Raw genomic sequence first — 21,123 nt, 5'->3', positions numbered from 1 at the left:
GTCGATCTCCTCAGGTTTTTACTGAGAACCATAGGGTATTTGGGTTTTAGCTTAATCTAAGATAGTTTACAGCCAGTGAGCTGAGTTGCCAGCAACCAGTTACCTGCTTGACTAAGCGTAAAATATAGAATGTCAAGATGTCCATACAGCAAGCATACGTTACCCCGCATGTTAAGGGTATGACGTCAGACGCTGAACTCCATAGCGACTGTTACTGAGGGCCCATTGAGAGAAATCAGGCTTTCTTCACTGAGAAGCGTGGGCTGGAACCTCTGATTGACAGCAGATGATGACTCAGCCCATTACACGGTTCAGGAAGACTTACTCTCCCATTACTCCTCAAACATACACCAGACAGAGCTATTCACACATGAACAAATACTGTCTCACAGCATAAAGACTGCGCGTGTGTGTGCGTACAGGTGTGGGTGTGTGCATGTGTATGTCTGTGTATGCGTGTGTGTCTCTTTGTGTGTGCACGTGTGTGTCTGTGTGTGTGTCTCTGGGCATGTGTCTGTGTGTGTGTGCGCACCTGTGTGTCTGTGTATATATATATGTGTGTGTGTGTGTGTGTGTGTGTGTATGTGTCTGTGCCTGTGCCTGTGTCTATGTGCATGCGTTTGTGTGTGTGTATGTGTGTGTGTGTGTGTGTGTGTGTGTGTGTGTGTGTGCCTGTGCCTGTGTGCATGCATTTGTGTGTGTGTGTGTGTGAGAGAGAGTGTGTGTGTGTGTGTGTCTGTGTGTGTGTATGCTGTGTAACCCATCTCCCCTCTGTGGCTGTGTTTGTGCTCAGGTAATAAAGGACTCCATGAGGAACAAAGCTGACCTGAACGACATGAGCAGGATGTGGGTAAGTCCTGTGATTCTCCCCGTCCTCCCTCCCTTTTCTCCCCACCGAGCGAGACTGCAGCCAGCCCTCCTGCTCCCGCGCCAGGGGAACGGTCATCCCCCATAATAGAGCTGTCTGGAGTGGGGACAGGTGTGTAATGTTCGCTTCAGGGCAGGATATGACAGCAGCAGCAGGTGCAGGTGTGAGTGCCTTTGAGTTTCCTGTAATGAGAAAGAGGGGCCACATGGTTTATCATCGTCTCTCTAACCCTCTGGAGACCCCACTCCAGGTGGAGGTTAAAACGCATTGAAAGGAGTCGCTATGAGGAAAATGGAATATCGTGGGTGTGTGGGGGAACAGTCAGGTATATTGCCAATATGTACAACTCAACAAGTGTTTTCATCTCGTAAGAGCCTGAGAACCTTTTTTTTTTTTTCTCAAGTAGAAAATATTAACTTGTTTTTAGTTAGTTCGCTTGACAGGGGAATTTCCTGCCCCATGGGAAACTAATAAAAAAACTCGGACTCTCTCACTTCGTTGGTAATATTTTTGTCTTATTTCTAGCAACAACAAAAAAAAGCAATAGAAATACGATTTCGAAATACGAAGACCAATGTATCTTGAGTCTGACAGCGTACATATGAAAACGTAAAGGCTTTTATGAGGCAGCTAATTCAAATCAGCTCTTTGAATTCTTGGCAATTATTATACCTTTAATTAGTGCAGTTATAGTATTCTAAAATTGAGAGAGGAAACCAAATTTAGTAAATGTTATTCCTACTGCAGTTGGGTTCTTGCAGGAGAAGGGCCAACTGGGATTATGCGGCAAAAGGACTTGTTGTATCGGCAAACATAAAGTGCCAGACAGAATTGTAGCGGTATAATGACTTTAGTTGAACTTGTGTGCACTACAAGTGTACTGTCTGTTCACACATTGGCTTGAACACTCACAAGAAGTCTGGCCTGAGCGTTTTGGACAGAAAATTGATTCAGACGTTTTTCTTTAAACCGAAATTGATTTTCTGGGGTTTTTCCCGTTCCCTCTAATGAGGTGTGTGTGGGTGTGTGAGAGTGTGTGTGTGTGTGTGTGTGTGTGTGTGTTAGGGGTCTAATGGGCCGGTGGGACACCCAGGACTGGCATAAAAGGCTCAGAAAGTATCCGTGCTCCATCCTCGGTGTCAGACTTACAATTAACAGGAAAGACAGGCGAGCAGGAAATCCGCTCCCACATGAAAATCTCTCACACCGGCCGTTTTCTGCGACGCAGGAATATTATCGTTCCGGCTTTGCAGTTTTAAGCCGGGGATGTTCTCTTCAAAGTTTGAAAGATCAAAATGCTCTAGTGTCATTGAAATGAAAGCCATATTTTGTTTTGTTTTTCCTCCCCCCTTCTAAAGCTGGGCAGAAAAAAAGAAACCAGGCCCATTAACAGTTCAGCCTTTGTGCCTCACCAGCTAGGCTAGCCCGCTGCCCGCCGCGGCCCTGGTTCAAGTGGCCGAATGCAGATTAGCGAAAGCGCCCGGCTCTTTAGATCCCAAAGCCCTCTGCGGCTGAATGTGCGCTTTTTTCACGGGTGGGACGGGCTGAATGAGTCCCCTTATCTTAGGACTGATTGCTTTTTCAAATTAAATGGAGCCCTTCAAAGTGATGTATGGGGGTGAAATCCATGTTGCTGGATGAGATAGTTACTGTGTATTTCATTGCTTCACCTTTCGGTGAAATAAATCACACAGCAATAACATACATATCACTCCACCATCCCTCGCTCCCACCTTCTCCCCCTCTCTCTCTCTCTCTCTCTCTCTCTCCCTCTCTCTCCCTCTCTCTCTCTCTCTCTCCCCCTCACTGAGAACACCTCCCCCCTCCCAGAACTTTCCTTGTCTTTTTTTTGTAAAGTGATTACTTTTATTTTGTCTGCTGGTGGGGTGGGTGGTCTGTTACTGATTAACGCAAATTGCTAATCAGTGACAAATATCACGGATGAACAATGAATGTAAATGAATAGCTAATATCTAACGATGAATATCTATGAATATCTAATATCTGATGAATAGCTAGTGCTTTAACCCGCAACCAGCACGGCTGCTCTTTACAACCCTATTTGTACTCTTAAAGAAAATGTACTCCGAAAGAGATGTACTCCTAAAGAGATGTACTCCTAAAGAGATGTACTCCGCAAGAGATGTACTCCTAAAGAGATGTACTCCTAAAGAGATGTTCTCCTAAAGAGATGTTCTCCTAAAGAGATGTACTCCTAAAGAGATGTACTCCTAAAGAGATGTACTCCGAAAGAGATGTACTCCTAAAGAGATGTACTCTTAAAGAGATGTACTCCGCAAGAGATGTACTCCTAAAGAGATGTTCTCCTAAAGAGATGTACTCCTAAAGAGATGTTCTCCTAAAGAGATGTACTCTTAAAGAGATGTACTCCTAAAGAGATGTACTCCTAAAGAGATGTACTCCCCCTCCTTTTGTTATTTTTTGAATAACACGAGCGCCATGAGTCACGGTCTGAGGGCGGAACAAACGGAAAGCCTCGGAACGTCACGCAACCGTGCGTGTATCCAGGAGAGCGCACACACACGCACACACACACACACACACACACCACCCTAAACCCAGCTCCCAGCGCGAGATGATGTAATGTCATATGACAGACCAATAATGGCCAATTCCTGCAGAGCGTAAATTATATGTATTTGTGGATTAACCATACATACCTGCCAGCTTACATGTGGCCACAATGATTATTTTTTAACTGAAGTTGCTCTTTAACATAACGCAATGGTGAGAACTGCCCAACAATGCTCGCCATTCTCCTGCCACTAAAGGGTACCTAGTGCTCGGTGTTTAACTACAAACTAGACAGTATCAGCACTGTATCAAGTCTGGTCTGGAAAACCTGCAGGAGTTTCTGAGGAGATTCTCCTGTAGAGGGGTGGATATTAAGAAGTGGGCTGAAGTTAAGCGGTGCTGTTTGCTTTGGTCTGTAGTCACCGGTTCTCTCTGACCAGACATAGTCAGTAGCTCCCTTCCTCTGCCCTGCGCTAACGCTGACGGCTGTGTTGACTTTTCCGAGCGCACTTCCGCCAAATGCCTCCGGCACGCGGTCAGAAACCCGCGCCCGCTCACCTCCTTCCCCCCCGGGGTTGCCGCGATACGAGCCGAGTGCCCGTTTTCTCTCCGTCCGTCTCACTCTCTCCCTCCCTCTCTCCCTCAGGGCCACCTGAGCGAAGGCTACGGCAAGCTGTGCAGCATCTACCTCAAACTGCTTATCACCAAAATGGAGTTCCACATCAAAGTGAGTGGCTGCCGTCTGGGGCCCAACCCCGGGCCTGCCGGTGATGTAATCCCCCGTCTAATGCACTCCACTAATCAAGGGGATTACTCCCGGAGTTGGGGCCCGAGCCGCAACACACACAATCGCAGGTAATGCCGTATAATCGTCACAGGGCCAGACTTCCAATAATGCGTGTCTGCGTTTCCCCCCAGAATCCACGTTTCCCAGGCAACCTGCAGATGACGGACAGGCAGCTTGATGAAGCGGGAGAGAACGATGTCAACAACTTGTGAGTGCAGTTTTATTTTGAGAGTCTGAAGAGTATACCTCTAATCCCTGCTGATTGTCTTATAGAACTGCAGGACAGTGTTGGCTATCTCAGAGAAGTGATGCAGTTTTAACGCCAAAGGGTGGTCACAAAAAATATAGTTTTGAACTATTCTGCCAAATTACTGAAATGTAATGTAAAATGTATAGTATGTTTATTTAGGACCTTTCATTTAATTATTTTTGAAAGAATCTTATCTGTACAGAATGTTATACATGTGCCTAAGACTTTTGCACAGTACTGTATATATAATCTTTTATATATATTTTTTATTCAGTGTTAATATAAATTCAAAGGTTGTGTATCTGATATAGATATGTTATCTGCTGTCACAGGGAGCCTGTTTCTTTTGCATTAGTGCAGTGTTGAGCATTTACATTTCTGCCTCCCACTGTGCAGCTTCCAGATGACTGTGGAGATGTTCGACTACCTGGAGTGTGAGCTGAATCTCTTCCTGGGCGGTAAGAGCAGTGTTCTCTCTCTCTCTCCCTCTCCTGCTCATTGTGCTGCAGCTCAGTTCTGTATTTATTTTATTTTATGTTTTATTTGTTTTTTTTAGGGGGGGGGGGGGGGTTTATGAACTGAGATGGGACCTAATAATGTGATTACTGTCCTTAGGCCCTGAGCAAATGCAGTTGAGGATATTTATACCAACTACTAGTTACCCTAAAGAGCTGTGTGGCTGCACTCTGGTCGTGGTCACGTAAACGGCCGTGATGATTAGTGCACTTCCTGTGACGAGCAGCCGAGGGCAGGTGTGGAGCTCCGCCCCTTCCTCTCCCCTCACTTAAAACCGTGTCTCTCGTCCAGCGTCATTCAAAGTGTGACCTCCAAGCACAGGGCTCAGGTGGGAGAGGGGGGTGTCCGATCGGGAGGGGGCGTAGCCCTCATCTCCCGCTGGCTCCCACCGCCCATCCTGGCCCCTCCCCTTCTGGATCTCGCCGGCCAGTGAGACGCAAGGCTGGCGGAACGCAGCCCTTGGGGAAACCACACCTCTGTTTGGAGACAAAACAATCTCCTGGGCCCTGCCCTGTGAGGGAGAGAGGGGGGGAGAGAGAGCGGGAGAGCTGGTGGAGAGAGATGGATAGCAGAGGAAGGGGGGGATACAGTCTGAAGCACACTTGCTATGCGCTTGGAGGACCTTGGAGTCCACTTAGACCAACTTTCAAGTCTTAAGGTGTGATTCACTAAGGCCTTTAGCACGTGAACCTGAACGTACATGGAAAACTTGCTTGCAAAGGAAATGACATGACCAATCACTGGTCACATTATTGTTTGAGCGTGTACTAAAAAGGTTTCGCGCGTGCTAAGGGTCTTAGTCAGGCCCTTAGTCAGTTTCCTGCTCGGGCTCATGGGAGATCCCAGCCCTGTCTGTCAATTCGGAATGAAGTCATTCCGCCCCCATCCCAGTCCCGGTGCAGTGAGGTCATTCTTTCGGCAGGGCTGTCCCCTCCTCCTGGGCGGGGTGTCCGCTGTCTCGGCCGAGCCCCTCCGTTTGACATGAAAGCCCCGCTAACTCTCTCCCGGTTGGGCTTCGGTGGGATAGGCCGGGCCGTGGCCCATCTCGCTGCCAGCCCCCATTTTGTTTGGTTCAATATCAATTTGGGAGAGGCTTGACATAAACGAGCCAGCAGCTCAACAGCTCGGCCTCTTGAGCGCAGAAGGAGCAGTGTAATATGGCTGTGATGAGGATGGTTATTGATTGGATTGAGAGAACTCGCTGGCCGGTTGTACTGTGTGATTCTGGAGAGAGTGATTTTTTTATTCCAGGTTTATCCTGAAGTAGTTCCTTTCTGAAAAGGATTCGGCTCATTCAAGGTGTTTGGTTGGACCTCGGCCATTCTAAATCAGTCTGGCCACGGCCATCTGTTTTCGTGGATGCGAAAAAGTAATTTTGTTTCATTTTTCAGGGCTTATTAAAAACTTCCTCTTTAGATTGAACTTTTCATCAAATAATATTTAAATTTAGGCTGTGTAAGGAACGATCACTTTGGCCTTTGACATTTCAGCCCAAAGGTGTATCGAGCAGTATCTCAAACCGTGCATGTGACACTGATACAGAAGGTGCTCATTCAAAGAGGCACCGGATTTCCCTGCGAACAGAATGTAACCCCTCTGTAGGTGCAGCACATGTCAGTGCTTCTCATGTTGCCTGTGGAATCAGCTGGATGGATGTATGTGAACATATGGGCGGTTGCTCATCTTATAACCTGTGTGTGTGTTTTTGTGCTTGTGTGGGCGCGTGTGTGTTTGTGTGGGCATGCATGTGTGTGTTTGTATGTGTATGTGTGTGTGTGTGTGTGTGTGTGTGTGTGTATGTATGTATGTGTGTGTGTGTCTGCAGTGTTCAGCTCCCTGGACATGTCTCGCTCAGTGTCGGTGACTGCAGCAGGACAGTGCCGCCTGGCCCCTCTGATCCAGGTCATCCTGGACTGCAGCCACCTGTACGACTACACCGTCAAACTGCTGTTCAAACTGCACTCCTGTGAGTCCCACACACTCTCCTGTACGACTACACCATCAAACTGCTGTTCAGACTGCACTCCTGTGAGTCCCACACACTCTCCTGTACGACTACACCGTCAAACTGCACTCCTGTGAGTCCCACACACTCTCCTGTACGACTACACCGTCAAACTGCTGTTCAGACTGCACTCCTGTGAGTCCCACACACTCTCCTGTACGACTAGATCCTCAAATTACTGTTCAAACTGCACTCCTGTGAGTCCCACACACTCTCCTGTACGACTACACCGTCAAACTGCTGTTCAAACTGCACTCCTGTGAGTCCCACACACTCTCCTGTACGACTACACCGTCAAACTGCACTCCTGTGAGTCCCACACACTCTCCTGTACGACTACACCGTCAAACTGCTGTTCAAACTGCACTCCTGAGTCCCACACACTCTCCTGTACGACTAGATCCTCAAATTACTGTTCAAACTGCACTCCTGTGAGTCCCACACACTCTCCTGTATGACTACACTGTCAAACTGCTGTTCAAACTGCACTCCTGAGTCCCACACACTCTCCTGTACGACTACACCGTCAAACTGCACTCCTGTGAGTCCCACACACTCTCCTGTACGACTACACCGTCAAACTGCTGTTCAAACTGCACTCCTAAGTCCCACACACTCTCCTGTACGACTACACCGTGAAACTGCTGTTCAAACTGCACTCCTGTGAGTCCCACACACTCTCCTGTACGATTACACCGTCAAACTGCACTCCTGTGAGTCCCACACACTCTCCTGTACGACTACACAGTCACACTGCTGTTCAAACTGCACTCCTGTGAGTCCCACACACTCTCCTGTACGACTACACCGTGAAACTGCTGTTCAAACTGCACTCCTGTGAGTCCCACACACTCTCCTGTACGATTACACCGTCAAACTGCACTCCTGTGAGTCCCACACACTCTCCTGTACGACTACACCGTGAAACTGCTGTTCAAACTGCACTCCTGTGAGTCCCACACACTCCTGTACGATTACACCGTCAAACTGCACTCCTGTGAGTCCCACACACTCTCCTGTACGACTACACAGTCACACTGCTGTTCAAACTGCACTCCTGTGAGTCCCACACACTCTCCTGTACGACTACACCGTGAAACTGCTGTTCAAACTGCACTCCTGTGAGTCCCACACACTCTCCTGTACGATTACACCGTCAAACTGCACTCCTGTGAGTCCCACACACTCTCCTGTACGACTACACCGTGAAACTGCTGTTCAAACTGCACTCCTGTGAGTCCCACACACTCCTGTACGATTACACCGTCAAACTGCACTCCTGTGAGTCCCACACACTCTCCTGTACGACTACACAGTCACACTGCTGTTCAAACTGCACTCCTGTGAGTCCCACACACTCTCCTGTACGACTACACCGTGAAACTGCTGTTCAAACTGCACTCCTGTGAGTCCCACACACTCTCCTGTACGATTACACCGTCAAACTGCACTCCTGTGAGTCCCACACACTCTCCTGTACGACTACACAGTCACACTGCTGTTCAAACTGCACTGCTGTGAGTCTCACACACACTATTAATATTTCAGTAGCCTGACCACGGTCACACCCTCACCCTCTCCGCCTGTAATTACATTACCAGCCCTGCGGACACACAGGAACTCGTACAGGTAGCACTGCCGCTGACACAGCATATTTCAGCTTTATCTGTACATAGTGCCCACGTTATGCAGAAATAAAAATGTATTTTGAGCATCTTTGGCTCATTATCTTTCCCTCCTATGCTGGTGAGTCAATATTTACGGTCAGCTTCTGTCGAGACTGTGGATTTAGACTCCACCTACACACTGCCTCTTGGGAATTTCCCCATCGTGTGTCTGGCGGGCTCTGGGGTTGTGTCCAAGGCTGTGTCCGTGGCTCATTCCCTGTCTGTCTGTCTGTCTGTCCCGCAGGCCTCCCAGCCGAAACCCTCCAGGGACACAGGGACCGCTTCCAGGAGCAGTTTAAGAAGTGGGTCCTCCCAGGGAACACGCGGGACAAGGGGGGCAGGACTGGGGGAGCGGGCAGGTTTAGCCGTCAGTCACACACAGACGGTGACTGCACTTTAGCAGGCTGCCTCAGAAAGTGCTGGGCTCCCACCACTGACACCGTTAATAAGCATCAGTTAAATACTGCTCTGTGTGCCGGCCCTGCCAGTAACGCCATTAATATTTCAAATTGGCTCTAACGACAGGTGATGTACAACAGCCTGCGGAGACGATGGCAATAAAACTCTCTCTCTCTCTCTCTCTCTCTCTCTCTCTCTCTCTCTTTCCCGCTCCTCTCCTCTCTTGTCTCGCTCGCTCTGCTGTGCACCTGCGTTTCAGACTCAAGTCTCTGTTCTACCGCTCCAGCAACCTGCAGTATTTCAAGAGACTCATTCAGATCCCACAGCTGCCTGAGGTGAGTCTTACAGTGTCTCAATTCCACCCCCCAAAAGAAACGGCATTACCCTATTCAACCCAGCAGACACCTCGTTAGATTGGCTATTTGACCAACAAATGGTGAAGTAGAAGCCAATTTAGATGCCAAGGAAACAGGAGTAGAAGAGCTGATGCCCAGAAAGTAGAGCTGAATTTATCAAGTCAATTAAACTGGTTACCCACAAAGATTAAATTTGTGGCAGGTACTACTCCCCAAACGCAGGAGAGGATTGCGGGTTTTTTTTAACCTCTCTCTCCACCTCCCCTCGTTTCCACAGAACCCCCCAAACTTCCTGCGGGCGTCGGCTCTGTCGGAGCACATCAGCCCGGTGGTGGTCATCCCTCTGGAGGCCTCGTCCCCGGAGAGCGAGCACGTGGTGGAGACGGAGGACCTGGTGGACACCGACATCCCGGCCCACCCGGTACGACCCCTCACCTGGGTCAAATAGCAAAGTAACCCTTTAAGGTGTCAGGTCACGAATGTGTGGCTGGAATGTTCCTGGCTGAATACTGTTGCGTTAAAGAACACTGGCAATTTTGAAAATTACTAGCAGCTTTGCTTTAAACACATTTTTGCCAATGTTCAGAACATAGTTCCTCCCAGTATGAGAGTTTTAGTTTGCTGGGTGAGAATTTGAAATGATCTGTGGGATTGTTTTCTAATTTGACCAGCGTTTCAGCCATCTTTCCACTCCGTCAAGGGTCGGTTGTGTTTACATTTGTGGTAAATAAAAATGTGACTCCCCTGCAGAGCGTGGAGAACAGGTTCGACGACGTCTTCGGCTCGACCTCCGCATCGGACCCTTTCAACTTCAACAGTCAGAACGGCATGTGCAAGGACGACAAGTAAGCTCTCGAGGCCCCCCGCCGAGTGCAGAGCAGGAAGAGCGCTCGTCTGTCGCTGATTGTGTGCCCCCTCTTGCCCTCCTAGGGAGCGTCTGATTGAGCAGCTCTCCCGGGAGCTGAAGGAGCTGAAGGAGGAGCTGGAGTCCTTCAGAGCTGAGGTGAGGAGAGGAGAGGAGGAGAGAGGAACGGTGGGGTGGGGGGAACGGGAGCTGGGGTTGACTCATAGGGCTCTCCAATCTCTTATTTTTACCTCCTTGTTTCCGAAGCGACGAAAGGAATCCAGGAAATTTATTTTCTAGATTTTCACTCTATTTGAAAGTGAACCCAAGGTTTATCACTGTTTGCACAATACAGTGTATTTTGTGCAGTAGCAAACAGACCTGGGTCAAATACGTAATTGCTTTGGATTCAAATACTCATAAATGCTTGTCTGGTGTATAGGAACATTTTTTTATGTATCAACTTTCTTTATATAGATGTCATTTAAATCATTAGAGATTAGTCAGGTGTGCAGTAGGAGGAGTCAGCAGTGACACGTGAGGGTTGTAACCCCGCCCCTCCCGCTCTCAGAGCACGCGGCTGTGCCAGGCGCTGCGGGGGCGTGTCAGCGAGCTGGAGGCGGAGCTGGCGGAGCAGAGCCACCTGAAGCAGCAGGCCCTGGGGGAGAGCGAGTTCCTGCGGGCGGAGCTGGAGGACCTGCGCCGGGTGAAGGAGGACACGGAGAAGGAGCAGCGCAGCCTGACCGAGATCGAGAGTGAGGACGCGCCCCCTACCTCACGCCCTACTGCGCACCCTACCCCGCACCCTACCTCACACCCTACTGCGCACCCTACCCCACACCCTACCTCACACCCTACCCCACACCCTACCTCACACCCTACCCCACACCCTACCGCGCACCCTACCCCACACCCAACTGCGCACCCTACCCCACACCCTACTGCGCACCCTACCCCACACCCTACCTCACCCCCTACCCCACACCCTACCTCACACCCTACTGCGCACCCTACTGCGCACCCTACCCCACACCCTACCTCACACCCTACCTCACACCCTACTGCGCACCCTACCCCACACCCTACTGCGCACCCTACCCCACACCCTACTGCGCACCCTACCCCACACCCTACCTCACACCCTACTGCGCACCGTACCCCACACCCTACTGCGCACCCTACCCCACACCCTACCTCACACCCTACCCCGCCCCCACCTGACCGGCCGTCCAATCCGCTTCTCTGCCCTAACCGGCTGTCCAATCCATTTCTTATGAAATCCAAAATGTTATGAAATGTGCACATAACCTTCATTAGCCCACAGTTTAAAAACGTGCTTCCAAACACACTCGCGTGTCCACTGTGCGCACGCCCATATAGACGTGAAAACAAACACAAATGCATAAAACCTTACACGTGCAGTTACACATACAGACACACATGCTCACACGCACACACTCACACACACACACACACACACACACACACACACACACAGATACCCATGCTGTACAGCCGGTGATTATCCCCGTGCTCCAGAGGCTGTAAAATGAGACTGATATGATGAGGCTCTGATGGATGAGTTCAGTGCTCTTCACCTCTGCAGGCAAAGTGCAGAGAGAGGTCAGCAGCTTACGGCCCGTCTGTCAGTCAAAGCCCATTCGCTGCCGTGCCGTTGCCGTATCTGGGGATATAAACCACACCGTCTTACCCAGTGTTATCATTCAAAGTTCATTCACCCTTTAAGGTGTGAGGTCACGGATATGAGATTAGAATGTTCTGAACTGAACAAGGCTGATGTAACGAGCACTATTGGTCAGTTCTAGAGCACTGACTTAGAATGGAGTATTTTGTACATTTAAAAAAAAACCTGCTCTTGAAAGGGTTAAATTGTCGCTGTAGTCTCAGCAGACATGTTCAACACGAATCCAGCCATCTGCTCATAGACTCCCTGCCACCCAACACTTACAACTGGATTACAGAAGAGCTCTTGCAAACGGTGGTCTGTGCCGATGCGGTTATCTAACAGAGATGTGTTCTGGCCCGGTGCCACACGCAGCCCAGCTGAGCCCAGCATCGGGCCGTTATCAGGAGGGAAACGTGGTAGTTTCATAAGAATCAGATACCCAGGCTATTCGGACCTCCATATCGGTAACTGATCTTTTTCATCACCACCCATTCTGGGTAATGGCCTGGCTGTGTGTGTGTGTGTGTGTGTGTATGTGGTGTGTGTGTGTGTGTGTGTGTGTGAACATGCCTGTGTGGAAGCATACATGTGTTTTTCATGCCACATGATCGAGTCTAAAGTACAGTACACTCAGAAACAGTACACATCTCCACAGTCAGTGTACTTGTATGCATTCGAAAAGAACTAAAAAGCAGTCAAATGAAATCAGGTGTCATGCCATGTAATCCTAGTTGTCTTCCGATGAGGGCTAAACAGAACAGCTTACGTTTATTTAGGACATGAAACCATGTGGCCAGTGTTGCAGTTTCTTAGACCTGAAATCAGTGTAAGCTGTATCCTCTGTCTCTTTAAAAAGTAAAACCTTACTGTGTAGTTCCAGGAGAGATTCATGGAAGCTGAGAGATTCATGTAATTTTTAACCTAGCACACACCTTGCAAAGCATTGTGAGGCAGCTAAGAGCACCCTCAGTGCTTGATAGTGAAGGTATACTGCGGAGATGTGTGAAACCAGTGTGACGAGGGGCAGAAACACAGGGGGAACGTTCTAGAGGGCGAGGCTGGTGCGCGTTTCCATGGTGATGGCAGTGACTGACAGGTGGGGGGTGTGTTGCAGGGAAAGCCCAGGCCAATGAGCAGCGCTACACCAAGCTGAAGGAGAAGTACACCGCGCTGGTGCAGAGCCACGCCGACCTGCTGAGGAAGGTGCGTGTTCCCCGGCCTGTGAGCTACGCCCAGCCCCTAATGGAGCCCCTCAAACCCCCTTTAATCTGCCCAAACCCCACCTCATAGGGGTACCCTACCCCTGACCCACCCCAAACACCACCTCATAGGGGTACCCTACCCCTGACCCACCCCAAACACCACCTCATAGGGGTACCCTACCCCTGACCCACCCCAAACACCACCTCAGAGGGGTACACTGCCCCCAGCCCTGTCTCAAACCCCACTATATACTAGTGTGCTGACACCCCTGAAAATCCCATCCACGGTTTTCATGTTTTTAATGTGTGTGTGCGTGTGCGTGTGCGTGTGCGTGTGTGTGTGTGTGTGTGTATGTTGTGTGTGTATGTTGTGTGTGGTTTGTGGTGTGTGTGGTGTGTGTGTGTGTGTGTGTGTGGTGGGTGGGTGTGTGTGTGTGTGTGGTGTGTATATGTTGTGTGTGGTGTGTGGTGTGTGTGTGTGTGTGTGTGTGGTGGGTGTGTGTGTGTGTGTGTGTACCCGGTCCAGAACGCGGAGGTGACGCGGCAGATGACGGTGGCGCGGGCGGCTCAGGATGAGGTGGAGAGTGTGAGGAGAGAGATGCAGGAGAAAGTGAAGGCTGCTTCAGAAGATGCACAGAGACAGGTGAGAGACCCCACATAAGTGTGCTGAGACTGTGTGTGTGTGTGAGAGTGAGTGTGTGTGTGTGTGTGTGTGTGAGTGAGTGAACTGTGTGTGTGTGTGTGAGTGTGTGAGTGAGTGAGTGAGTGAGCATGTATGCTGTAAGTGTGTGTTTGTCTTTGTGTTTGACTGCGCCTCCTCTCTCCCTCCCTGCAGGAGGAGGTGCAGGCGGAGCAGCTGCAGGCCCTGCAGGGGGAGCTGCAGAGCAACAGAGAGGAGCTGAGCCAACTGAGGGAGGACATGACCTCCTCACAGCAGGTGACTAACCCTGACCCACCACACCCCCCATTCAGAGTGATCAGAACTGCACACAAAACAACAGCCAAACAGTACCATGTACCATGAGACCCTTATCCCATTATGGACTAAGGCGCCCTATAGAAAACCCATAGAAAAAGGTCTAGGGTCTTGAAAAATGGTCATATGATCAAATACAATGCTGGGTCACATCCGTCTGTTAAAGGAAGATGTAATGTGCAGGTCACTTCCTCTGTTAAGGGAGATAATAAGGGGTTAACACCAGAAAGGCTGTGGCTTTTTTCTTCAGTCATCATGAATTCAGCACGCTTCTGCTTTCCCCCAGCTGCTCTTACTCTTCAATTCCAGAGAATGCACAGCTTTGGTGGTTTTTGTGCACAGGGATTGTACTGAAATCGGTTGCAACATCCACAATTATTCATCTCTACCCGAAAGTCTTTATTAACATCTCACAACTGCAGTGAATTCATTTTAGTACTTGTATGTGCAAAATTAGTTTTGATAATGCCTGATTGACCAATTTGTTTGAAAGTGTCAGTCATACAGCTGCTGAATAGTTTCGTAGAAGAGGGACGCATTTACACCTGGATACCGGTACCTGCTGCCTATTGTCTGTTCTGGTGAAGAAAATGGCACAAACTGCTTGTATTTCTTTACTGATTGCATTTTTTTGAATTTCAGAAACACAATTATTTGAAGCCAAAATATTTAGGAACAGTAGGGTATTGCATTTACAGTGTTGGAGCAATTTCCAAAATGTCCAATTGCACCAGCTCTGGCCTTTCTAGTGTTAAATAAGCCACATACAATCTGTGTCTTATGGTCTAACACTAAAAGTTGTGCTGTTTCTCTCTCTCTCTCTCTCTCTCTCTCTCTCTCTCTCTCTCTCTCTCTCTCTCTCTCTCTCTCTCTCTCTCTCTCTCTCTCTCTCTCTCTCTCTCTCTCTCTCTCTCTCTCTCTCTCTCTCTCTCTCTCTCTCTCTCTCTCTCTCTCTCTCTCTCTCTCTCTCCCTCCATCAGTCGACCGAGGAGCTCCAGGCCCGCCTCTCGGCTCTGGAGGAGGAGAGGGCGGGGCTGGCCGAGACGGTGGCGCAGAAGGAGGCGGAGCTTACGGGGCTGGGGGCGGAGCTGGAGAGAGTGCAGGGCAGCCTGGCCAGTGAGAGGGAGAGCGGGGTGAAGGTGGCAGAGTCCCTACAGAACCAGCTCAACGAGAAGGTGTGTGTGTGTGTGTGTGTGTGTGTGTGTGTGTGTGTCCGTCCCTACAGAACCAGCTCAATGAGAACGTGTGTGTGTGTGTGTGTGTGTGTGTGTGTCCGTCCGTCCGTCCGTCCGTCCGTCCGTCCCTACAGAACCAGCTCAATGAGAAGGTGTGTGTGTGTGTGTCCGTCCCTACAGAACCAGCTCTATGAGAAGGTGTGTGTGTGTGTGTGTGTGTGTGTGTGTGTGTGTGTGTGTGTGTGTGTCTACAAAACCAGTTCAATGAGAAGGTGTTTGTGTGTGTCTACAGAACCAGTTAAATGAGCAGGGGGGTGTGTGTGTGTGTGTGGCTGTGTGTGTGCGCGCAGCTGCATCAGGCAAGCTTAATTGAACACAAAAAAGCATTTTTGTGCCAGGTCTGGTGTGTATGTGTGTCTGCATTGTGCATTTTCATTGAGTATCCTATTTGGGTGTGGTAATGACATCTAGGTGTGCTGTGTATCTGTGTATCTGTGCTAGTGTCAGTAGAGGGAAGCTTATGAGTATTAACAAACCTGTGGTGTGCGTGTGTGTGTATCCCTGTGTGTCGTCCAGGAGAGCCGGGAGCAGGCCCTGGAGACTCAGCTGGTGTCGGCCCGCTGGGCCGCCCTGCAGGGGGCGCTAGAGGAGGGTGGGCGGATCATTCAGGACGCTCTGTCCTGCCTGGAGGACCCGGCGCACATCAGCTGCACCAGCTCAGCAGGTCAGTCAAACATACCCCCCTCCCCCAATCACTCAATGCACAACGCCCCTCCTCCCCCAAATCACTCAATACACCCCCCCCCTCCCCTAACCACTCAATCACCACCCCCCTCCCCCAAATCACTCAATACACCCCCCCCTCCCCTAGTCACTCAATCACCACCCCCCTCCCCCAAATAACTTAATACACCACACCTCTCCCCCAAATCACCCAATACACCACCCCCCTCCCCTAATCACCCCTCCTCTCTCCTGAGGTTTGAGTGACAGTGCTGATGCTCCTCCCCCCTGCAGATTACCTGGTGTCCAGGTGTGAGAGTGCTCTGGAGAGTGTGGGTCGGCTGCAGGCTGCCAGAGACGGCTACCTGACCGACAGCACAGGTCAGTGTCATCACCGTGTGTGAGGGAGAAAGGCATTAATATCGCATTAGCGCTGGGACAACACTGCCTGTTTGGAGACATGTTTAGTCTAGAGATGGAAACGCTTTGTAGGCTGTGCTCCCAAGTTCATTTCTGTGCCCAGGAATACACACAAAAAAAAAACACACACCAACACACTGATGCACACACAGAAATGCGCACGCACACACACCTACTTCTATTCAAGAAAAACTTGGAAATGCTTATTCATCAAAACCTTTTTGCTATATTTGCAGCTTTGTAAGTTGCTCTCAATAGGATTGTCTGCATAATGACTGCATTAGTAAATGTGCTTTTCCCATGGTATTCTTCTTTGCTCGTAGAGACAGGTGGACCCATTTAGTGTGGTGTTTAGTGTCGCTGTAGCACACAGGGTGAAGTAGCTAAAGCAGACTTTAATTAGCTTCACTGCCTCCTCTTTAAACTGGTGTTCAGTTTAACTGTAACACACAGTCTGATGTCACTAGCACGGGTGCTAATTAGCATTGCTGCCTCTTCTCTAAAGTGTTATTTAGTGTAACTAGCACACAGGCTAATGTAGCTGTAATGTAATGTAACGAAGGCGCTAATTACCTTCACTGCCTCTTTAAAGTAGGGTTAAGTGTCGCTGTAGCATACAGTCTGCTGTAGCTAAAGCGCGTGCTAATTAGCATCGCTGCCTCTTTTTTAAAGTAGGGTTAAGTGTCACTGTAGCATACAGGCTGATGATGCTAACGCATGTGCTAATTAGCATCGCTGCCTTTTTTTTTTAAAGTAGGGTTATGTGTCGCTGTAGCATACAGGCTGATGATGCTATCGCGGGTGCTAACTAGCGTCGCTGGCTCTTCCCTGCAGACGTGTCGGAGATGCTGCGCTCCGTGGCCAGTTTCGCCCACCTGGTCAGCGACACCATCGTGCAGGGCAGCGCCACCACCCACATGGTGCCCGTGGACCAGGCTGAGTGTGAGTACTCACCCCTCATAACCCCGACACACACACCTTCACATACCACACTACAAGTACTGCAACCCCCCCTCACCCTTACCCACCTTAAATATCACCCTCCACCCCCACCTTACCTGCCTCAAATACCCCAAACCCTCCCATACACACCTTCAAATACCACACACCAACTACAAATACTACAACCCCCCCCCCTCCAACCCCTCAATTACTGCAATCCCTTACCCACCTTAAATATCACCCCACCCTCCCATATACCTCCCACACATACTATAAACCCCTCTCCAACCCTTCAAATACCAAAACCCACTACATCCGCCTCAAACACCTCAGCCCCTCGGTACTCGTGTTCTGCATCAGGCTAGAAAAGAGACCCACACCTGCTTCAGCCTGACAGCTGGGCCCGAACCAGCCCGGCGAGCTCCAGCGTTTTCCCTTCTGCTAAATGTTAGGTTAATACGTTTTATCGCTCATGCGCTGTCAAACACCACTGTTTTAATGTGCTGCTCGGGCATAACTGCACGCTGTAAAAACCGAAGGCTTTGCGGCACTGTTGTCCATCATTGTTAAGACCTGGCAGAAGGGTTGCTGTGATACTATGTGTGAACTTTCGGGCAGCGGGCCTTTACCCGACCTGACCCAACATCACAGAGCTGAAATACCTGCATACATTCGGAAATACCTGAGCACAGCGTCCATTCTGGCCCCGTCAGGTTTGGGTCAGGAGCAGACCGTTACTCTGCACACCCTCCCCATGTCAAAGGTCATTGTCCAAGGTCTGGGGGCAGAGACAGACTATGGCACACTGTAACTACAGTTATTTGGACCCAAGCCTGAAGCAATCGAGCCTTGCAACAATTGCTGTGGCTTAAGTCCAGGTTAGGGTTCCTGTAGCCCTAATCCTCCTTTTTTAAAACCTTGAATTCACCCATTACATTACATTACATTACACCCCTAATGTACATTCGCATAATGTCTCCTTTTATAAGCGAATTGAGCTTCAGTCTTTGCGTTTCTGCAGGGAATGCTATTAGCGACCTGCTAGCAGTAGATTCACCACCAGAAATGAACAGCAGTCATGTGACCTGTTGAGATAATGGGAACTCGTGAGATATCTATGTCCTGTAACCTGTGAGGATGTATATCAATGTGGGTCTGTTAGCTCCAGCTGGGCAGATTTGGGTTGTTACCGTGGGCAACCCTTCCTACCTGCCAAACGGGTGTCAGCCGGTGCTGATTCATCCCTTACAAACGAGAGGATTAGTAATCGGGTCCACCCGTGGGGCTTCAGCAGCCAGAGAGACCGTCTGTGTCACGGCCCAGTCAGGGACTCCAGCCAAGCAGGGCTTAGAGTGGAGTACTGTGAGCTAAACGGAGTGAGAGTGGCCAGTGTAGGACTTTTATGAGAGAGATTTTTTGTGTAAGGGTGGTGCTCCGATGCTGTGTGTGTGTGTGTGTGTGTGTGTGTGTGTGTGTGTGTGTGTCTGTGTGTGTCTGTGTGTGTGTGTGCATGCATGTGAGAGTGTGTGCATGCCTGACTGAGTGTGTACGCCTGTGTGTATGTGTGTGTGTGTGTGTGTATACATGTGTGTGATTGTGTGTGTGTGTGTGATTGTGTGTGTGTGTGTGTGTGTGTGTGTGTGTGTACATGTGTGTGTGTGTGTACGTGTGTGTGTACATGTGCGTGAGTGTGTGTGTGTGTGTGTGTGTACATGTGCGTGAGTGTGTGTGTGTATGTGTGTGTACATGTGCGTGAGTGTGTGTGTGTGTGTGTGTGTGTGTATGTACATGTGTGTGAGTATGTGAGCGTGTGTGTGTGTGTACATGTGTGTGATTGTGTGTGTGTGTGTGTGTATGTGTGTATGTACATGTGCGTGAGTGTGTGTGTGTGTGTGTACGTGTGTGTGTGTGTGTGTGTGTGTGTGTGTGTGTATGTACATGTGCGTGAGTGTGTGTGTGTGTGTGTGTATGTGTATGTACATGTGCGTGAGTGTGCGTGAGTGTGTGTGTGTGTGTGTGTGTGTGTACATGTGCGTGAGTGTGTGTGTGTATGTGTGTGTACATGTGCGTGAGTGTGTGTGTGTGTGTGTGTGTGTATGTACATGTGTGTGAGTATGTGAGCGTGTGTGTGTGTGTACATGTGTGTGTGTGTGTGTATGTGTGTATGTACATGTGCGTGAGTGTGTGTGTGTGTGTGTACATGTGTGTGTGTGTGTGTGTGTGTGTGTATGTACATGTGCGTGAGTGTGTGTGTGTGTGTATGTGTATGTACATGTGCGTGAGTGTGTGTGTGTGTGTGTGTGTACATGTGCGTGAGCGTGTGTGTGTGTGTGTGTATGTGTGTATGTACATGTGCGTGAGTGTGTGTGTGTGTGTGTGTGTGTGGGTGGACTCGGGTGTGGGTCCATCAGCACTCTCACACTGCTCTCTCTGTTGGCAGCGCTGGCAGAGGACGTGAAGTTGTGTGGTGCTGAGGCCCTGGCCCTGCTGGATCAGCTGAAGGACCAGGAGAGCCTGGGGGCTGCAGACAGCGCCAAGCTCAGGGCCGCGCTGGGCAACGTTAAGGACACGGCCGAGGTGAGTGCACCCAGCATCCCCTTCCCCAACGTGTGTCCGCTGGGGGCATAACAGGCAGTGTGGTTCTGAAGCATGCCGGAGCAGGCATTCGGTCATATCCTGTGGTTGTTGAAAATGCGTCTGCTGGGGTTGAATGGGTGTTTGGTGATACAGGGCAGCTGGTACTAAAGGATCTTTCCACTGGGCTCACATAGGCATTCTGTCATACGGACTGGTGTGGTTCTGAAACACACGTACGCTGGGGCAGATGTTTGGTCATACGGTGTGGTGTTGTTCTGAAACATGCTTATCCTGGGGCAGGTGTTTGCTCATACGGTGTGGTTGTTGAAAATGTGTCCACTGCGGTTGAACAGGTGTTTGGTCATACGGTGTGGTGTGGTTCTGAAACACGCGTCCCCTGGGGCAGGTGTTTGGTCATACGGTGTGGTGTTGTTCTGAAACATGCTTATCCTGGGGCGGGTGTTTGGTCATACGGTGTGGTTGTTGAAAATGTGTCCACTGCGGTTGAACAGGTGTTTGGTCATGTGGTGTGGTTCTGAAACACACGTTTGCTGGGGCAGGTGTTTGGTCATACGGTGCGGTGTTGTTCTGAAACATGCTTATCCTGGGGCAGGTGTTTGCTCATATTGTGTGGTTGTTGAAAATGTGTCCACTGCGGTTGAACAGGTGTTTGGTCATACGGTGTGGTGTGGTTCTGAAACACACGTCCCCTGGGGCAGGTGTTTGGTCATACGGTGCGGTGTTGTTCTGAAATGGTACCGTGGGCACTGGCTCCACTGCAGTGTTGTGAATTCTGCAGAGTGTGGGTGGCGGAATAACAGTGGGCTCATATCCCATGCTACACACAGCAGTGTCTTCTGAAAGCAGCCATCTGAAAGAGTGGACATTTCTCACCAGGAACACTGAGTACACACTGCACAAAGAACAACTCACTGTTTTTAACACAAATCTTTCATTCAATAATTCAATAATTAAATTTTCATTCACTTTCTGAAATAAATGGCAGCAGTCAGCCTAATAACTTGCCTTTGGGGTATGTTTCTACTTTAGAAATTTCCGCTAAAATATCAGAATCTGTATCTCACACAGTGTGCTTTGGTAGAGAGCACAAGCTTGTCTGCAGTGAGGGTTGCTTTCAGAACTGTGGGATTGGGCATTTCAAGTTGAGGAAAAGCATCAAAAAAGAAAAAGTTA

General features: G+C 49.7%; 1 protein-coding gene across 2 annotated transcripts in view; it reads left to right on the top strand.

Moving 5' to 3' along the window:
* hip1 (huntingtin interacting protein 1) overlaps positions 1-21,123 on the top strand; it is a 56,304-nt gene that overhangs the window by 21,586 nt on the left and 13,595 nt on the right. For both annotated transcript variants that reach the window (XM_061248104.1, XM_061248105.1), the window contains exons 4-22: positions 794-850; positions 4,050-4,130; positions 4,322-4,398; positions 4,837-4,898; positions 6,782-6,922; positions 8,873-8,930; positions 9,287-9,362; positions 9,661-9,804; positions 10,134-10,228; positions 10,314-10,386; positions 10,799-10,982; positions 13,029-13,117; positions 13,643-13,759; positions 13,952-14,053; positions 15,073-15,267; positions 15,844-15,991; positions 16,285-16,371; positions 17,245-17,352; positions 19,793-19,929. In XM_061248104.1, the coding sequence (XP_061104088.1) occupies positions 794-850; positions 4,050-4,130; positions 4,322-4,398; positions 4,837-4,898; positions 6,782-6,922; positions 8,873-8,930; positions 9,287-9,362; positions 9,661-9,804; positions 10,134-10,228; positions 10,314-10,386; positions 10,799-10,982; positions 13,029-13,117; positions 13,643-13,759; positions 13,952-14,053; positions 15,073-15,267; positions 15,844-15,991; positions 16,285-16,371; positions 17,245-17,352; positions 19,793-19,929 (2,031 nt within the window). The remainder of the gene's footprint in view (positions 1-793; positions 851-4,049; positions 4,131-4,321; positions 4,399-4,836; positions 4,899-6,781; positions 6,923-8,872; positions 8,931-9,286; positions 9,363-9,660; positions 9,805-10,133; positions 10,229-10,313; positions 10,387-10,798; positions 10,983-13,028; positions 13,118-13,642; positions 13,760-13,951; positions 14,054-15,072; positions 15,268-15,843; positions 15,992-16,284; positions 16,372-17,244; positions 17,353-19,792; positions 19,930-21,123) is intronic.

This window comes from Conger conger, chromosome 7 (assembly GCF_963514075.1).
Source record: "Conger conger chromosome 7, fConCon1.1, whole genome shotgun sequence".
Taxonomy (NCBI): Eukaryota; Metazoa; Chordata; class Actinopteri; order Anguilliformes; family Congridae; genus Conger; species Conger conger.
This window is presented reverse-complemented; position numbering and strand designations above follow the sequence as displayed.